Raw genomic sequence first — 6,000 nt, 5'->3', positions numbered from 1 at the left:
CATTTTGATTCTTGTATGTGAATGTTACTGACCTCAATCTCTCCAGTTTACAGTCTGAATCCTTCAGTACGTCACATAAGTGATTCACTCCTATGTTTGTTATTTGATTCAGACTCAGGTCCAGTTCTCTCAGGTGTGATGGGTTTGATTTCAGAGCTGAAGTCAGGATGAGACACTGTTTCTCTGTAATACTGCATCCACACAGACTGAAGATAGAAATAGAAAGAACAATGACTCAGATATATGATGATCAACTTTCTAATGTGTTTTGCATCTTCCAGCAGACATTTGCTGACAAATAAATGGTGATATCTGTGTGCAGGTAACATGGAGAAAGACTACACATTGTTAATTTAAATATACTACAAACTACACAAAAGTTATAAAGGTATGCAAAGGTTGAAAATCAGCCAAATTGCCCATTAAGATTGTCATGATCTGGGCTGTGGGGCTTCCCTCAGCCACCTGAGGTCGCTGTTTTCCCTTCCCTGCACTGCACTTCCCTGATTGTAACACCTGTCTTGTCATTAGCACTCATCAAAGCTCTCACCTGGTCACAATTACTCAGACTATAAGAACTCTCCTTTCCCACTCATCATCGTGTCTGCATTGTCTCCGTATGTCTGTCTCTGTGTTCCTGACAAGTGCTCTAGATCGCGTTTCTTGTTTTGTTCAGTTTTTGTGTTTAAAGATGCGTTGTGCCGTGTTGGCCTTTTGTTGTGTTTTTGTAATTAAATATTTTCCTCCCTGCAACTTGGACCCTGACCACCTCTGTGCACACTTGACAGAATGCAGACAGCTAAGATGGGTCCAGTGGGGAAGAATTTTTTCAAAGAGGCGGCTTTCCCCCGCTTGGCGGCGGCGTACGCCCGCTTGGGGGCGGCGACCACCCGCTCTGTGCCTGACGCGGCGGTGACCGCTATCTCTGGTCCTGATGAGGCGGCGACCGCTCACGCTATGCCGGAATGGATGGCGACCATTTATGATCATGGATGGACGTTCGCTTGGCGACGACGGCATGGGAGGCATACCTTCCGGGGATTGCAGCCGCTGATGTTCCTCTGGCGGTGTTGCCAGCTCACGTTCCTGTGGCGGTGTCCGTCCACTCTGTTCCCGAAGCGGCGGCGACCACTGGCTCGGGTGCTGATGATGCGGCGACCGCTATCTCCATTCCTGATGCGGCGGCGACCACGCTCTCTGTTCCTGACGCGGCGGTGACCGCGCTCTCTGTTCCGGACGAGGCGGTGAGAGGGGGTGTCTGCATTCTGTCACGTGTGAGAAGGAGGTGGTCTGGGTCCAGATGCAGGTAAGTATTTTTAATTTACAAAAAAACAAAATAAACAAACAAACAAAAGGCCAACACGGCACAACACGACATAAACTGAAACACTAAATAAACAAAACAAGAAACACAATCTAGAGCACGGGTCAGACAGACATACGGAGACAATGCAGACAGAATGATGAATGGGAAAGGAGAGTTCTTATAGTCTGAGTAATTGTGACCAGGTGAGAGCTTTGATGAGTGCTAATGACAAGACAGGTGTTACAATCAGGGAAGTGCAGTGCAGGGAAGGGAAAACAGCGACCTCAGGTGGCTGAGGGAAGCCCCACAGTCCAGATCATGACAAAGATGTGAGTTATTTATCCAAGTTACGATACTTCACTTGATAGCATTAACTACATTAGTTAATATGAACTAATGATGAACAACTAGCATTTAATAACCTTGTATGTTTTATGTTTTAATGTATGTGTCACAAATCAGGCAGGAACACACAAACAACGACGTAGCAAAAGATGTATATTTAATAAATCCAACGGAATACAGGCAGACACAGGAACACCAGGGGAAAACATCCATTTAACATCAAAGACAGACAAGAGTACTGGGAAAACACACACACCTTAAATAGACAGACTAATTACAGACACAGGTGCAGACAATAAGGGAGAAACCAAAAACACTCAGTACAGCGGGGGAAAATGGGAGAAACCAACAAGAAAGTCCGGGGTGTGACATTACCTCCCCCTCCCGGAAGGCACGTCCTCGTACCGACAAACAGACAAAAGGAAACAGTACAAAGTCTTAGGAGGGGGCTTAGGTGGAGGACGGACTCCCGGGAGGAGGGCACAAGATGGAGTCCAGGGTGGTGATGAAGGGAGGAGCCAAGGAGGTGATAGGAATGGGCTGGAGCAGGAGGAGCCAGGTGGGACCCAGAACTCAGCCATGATGGGACTCCATGAGGCCGACAGAGGCGGACCAGGTGGTGGGAGTGCCCGAGGCAGAGACGGAAAGCTGAAGATCTTGGGTGACACCGCGGATCCGTAGGGCCAAGGCGGAACCATAGGCTCTAGCGACCAAGGCGGAGATGGAGATCCGGAGGTCCGTGGCGGAGCTGGAGCGACAGAGGAGGTCCACCATGCCGGTGGGACAGAGCGACGAGGCACAGCCGGAGGAGTATAGTCCAGAGGCGAAGGTGGGGCGACGACTGACCAGGGCGGAGCCGGAGGGACGATGGAGCCCGGTGGAGCTGGTGGACCGACGGGCGATGGCAGAGATGAGGGAACAGAGAGCCGGGGTGGAGCCGCAGGGTCGGAGGGCCGAGGCGGAGTCCAGGACTCTGAGGCTGGAGGCGATGGTGAGGGATCCTCCAGCCATGACACCGATGGAGACTGGCTGACCAGCGGCGAGCCCACTGCACAGATGGTGGGCTGAGGGTGAGCAAGGGGACAGACAGTAGACAGGGGGAAATCAGGAAGGCTGGACAGAACCAGCGGAGATACAGGACTGCTGGACCGAACCAGAGAAGATTCAGGGCGGCTGGACGGAACCAGCGGAGATTCAGGGCGGCTGAACGGAACCAGCGGAGATTCATGCATAGACAGAAGAGAGAGGGTGGGTGGGAAATCCAGGCAGACAGGTATATCTGTGACGAAGTCTATTAAGTCCCCAGAGTTGTGCTCATGCTCACCCCCAGTGGTGGTGCAGTGGGCAGGGCTCTCTACCGCCCTCTCTTGTTCCACAAATCACTCCACCGTCGCGGATGTAAAGGCCGGCTCTCGCACCTGGTCGGAAGTTTTGAACACCATCAGCGCTCCATACTGCTGTCGCTCCGGGCTCTGGCTTTCCGTGTACGAATGGCTCATCATCCGTGGGTCAGGGTGGCTGGCTGGGCTCTGGGTCCGTAGTGGTACAGTGTCCACTCCACAAACGTGGCGAAATCCGTTCGAGGGCCGTCCTCGGACAACGGCGCTCTGCATGACGCGTTGAGGCTAGCGTCGTAGAACGCACACAGCGCGACGTCCGGGTAGATGGTGGTGTTTGCTACAAGCTGGAACATGATCGTAAATCCCTCGAGCGGTAAATCCCCCTGCTTCAGCCGGAGGAGGATGAATTCTGGTCGGAGGAAGAGATCCATAGGGGAAACACACTACAGAAACAAAAAGACTGAAAAACAGAACGAAAAACAAAACTGGGTGGAATACGCAGTCTGTCACGGATCAGGCAGGAACACACAAACAACGACGTAGTTAAAGACGAATATTTAATAAATCCAACGGAATACAGGCAGACACAGGAACACCAGGGGAAAACATCCATATAACATCAAAGACCGACAAGAGTACTGGGAGAACACTAGGGATGCACCGATCCTTATCGGCCGATCATGCTTGCGCGTTTTGTCAGTAAAGCCGGTTCTGTAATCAGCGGTAAATGCCATCAGGTGCGTGATTTCACGTTGAGCCGTATATACTACACACAGCCGTTGTTTACCGACGAGCTGCGCAAATCAATGTTCATTATCAGTGTGAATGTGCGCAGCTCGTCAGTGAACAACGGCTGTGTGTAGTATATACGGCTCAACGTGAAATCACGCACCTGATGGCATTTACCACTGATTACAGAACCGGCTTTACTGACAAAACGCGCAAGTGATCGGCCGATACGGATCGGTGCATCCCTAGAAAACACACACCTTAAATAGACAGACTAATTACAGACACAGGTGCAGACAATAAGGGAGAAACCAAAACACACAGAACAGCAGGGGGAAATGGGAGAAACCAACAAGAAAGTCCAGGGGTGTGACAGTATGTTTTAACATTTACTAATATAGTTTTTAAATTAAAAAGTTTTCTGTTAATTAGTAAAGACACTGTGATCTGACATAAACAATGATTAATTATATAAACTAACATAAACAGATTAATAAATGCTGTCAAAATATATTTAATAGCTAATGTTAACTAATGAAATTGTTACTGTCTACTATTGTCATAAATCACTTTAGTCTCACAGATCAATGCTTAAACATACTGTAGACTAAACAATTACAAGTCAACACCAAAGACAGTTTGTTTATAAAAAATATTATACTTTGCACATGTGTTTATTTAATGAATAAATGTATTTTTTAAAATTAAAAGCAGTTATGGATAGTTGTGAAAAAACACTTGCATACCAGCAATCAGTAAACATGATAACATTCAGCAGTCATATGTTTATCTGACTTTGAATCATATTTCTAAATAAATATATATTATAAAACTCTAAGACCTTTTTTAATGAGGCATCAACATATGGTAGATAGACAGTGCAGCACTAAACGTTCACAGTATTTGCATCCGCTGCACAAAACGATGTCCCTAATTTAAAACTTTATGCCATTTTTCATTGCCTGATCAATTTTAATACTTCACATTAAAGTGGCTTTTAGTAATGCTGAAAAAAACTGCTCTGACACAAATATGGAAAATTATCAACTTCAATAACAGTACTATTAAAAGTAATGTAAGATTGTAAATAAAGCAGCAATACTCACATCAGTGTGTTGAGTTGACAGTGTTTATCCTCCAGTAGAGCAGCGATCTGATTCAATCGTGTGTCTCCTAGTTCATGTTTACTCAGAGTCAGCTCTCTCAGGAGTAACGGGTTTTTACCCACAATTCCAGTCACATACTGACAGCCTTCATCTGCAGCAGGACCCAAAAACCTGCAGAAGAGAAGATGAAGCAAGCGAGATGAATTTAGTTCTGATTTAAAGGTCCATTGCATTACAAAAATCATTAAAAAAAATGTTTTTCTAAAATGAGATCTAGTAATTGTAAAACATTTCTTTAAACATTTAAATACACAAATACATAAATATTTGAAAACAAAGTCTAATAGTCACACTTATTGGAAACTAGAGGGACACTCAGTTCGAAAGGTTTAATTGATTATTGTATAGCTAAAAAAAAAAAAAGAAGAAAATTCCCATTTTTAAAGTTCTGTAAGATTATTTGATCATGTCTCACCTCAGTGTGTTGAGTTGACAGTTTGGATCCTGTAGTAAATGATTGAGCTCCTTCACTCCCGATTGTCCAGGATCATTTCCTGTGAGATCCAGCTCTATCAGGTGTGAATGGTTTGATCTCAGAGCTGAAGCCAGAGCTTTATAACCTTCTTCAGTGATACTGCAGTTTGAAAGCCTAGAACCAGAATGAAAATGTCACATTCAGATCTTTAATCAGTTATTCTAGAAATTACCTATACAATGAAAATCACTAAACACAATTATATTTAATTCCATATTCAAATGATCTAAAACTTAGTTAGTATCTCCAGCTTACAGTCACTTTCAAGCTTTAACCTTCTGATGCTCCTCATTTGTGAGGTAAACTTGTGGTCTTTATGGTCAAAATCGACTGAACACCTGCAGTGTAAAATTTTGTTTCCAGTAAAATCAATGTAATATATTTTTGTTCTATATAGTACTGTGCAAAAGTCTTAGGCCACTAGTATTTTGGCTAAAAATAGTTTTAAGTCAGTAATTTCTATCGTTTGCTGTAGTATGTCAGTAGGAAATATCAGTTTATATTTCCAAATTATAATTTTGCCATTAATTGTAATGATCAAGTGAGATGTTTGTTTGCACAAGGAGTCTGACAACAGCTAGTGCTCCACACTGAGATCTGATCTCATCATCAATTTCCAATTATTTAATATCCAATTAT

The 6,000-nt window shown here is 44.7% G+C and overlaps 1 protein-coding gene across 1 annotated transcript in view; it reads right to left on the bottom strand.

Annotated features, from left to right (window-relative positions):
* Nucleotides 1–6,000, bottom strand: part of LOC141337909 (uncharacterized) — an 831,413-nt gene that overhangs the window by 20,973 nt on the left and 804,440 nt on the right. Inside the window, exon 30 of the mRNA XM_073843485.1 lies at nucleotides 5,302–5,475. Within this exon, the coding sequence (XP_073699586.1) occupies nucleotides 5,302–5,475 (174 nt within the window). The remainder of the gene's footprint in view (nucleotides 1–5,301; nucleotides 5,476–6,000) is intronic.

Source organism: Garra rufa, chromosome 7 (genome assembly GCF_049309525.1).
Source record: "Garra rufa chromosome 7, GarRuf1.0, whole genome shotgun sequence".
NCBI classification, from domain to species: domain Eukaryota; kingdom Metazoa; phylum Chordata; class Actinopteri; order Cypriniformes; family Cyprinidae; genus Garra; species Garra rufa.
Note: the sequence above shows the minus strand (reverse complement) of the source record. Positions and strands in the feature narration are given on the sequence as shown.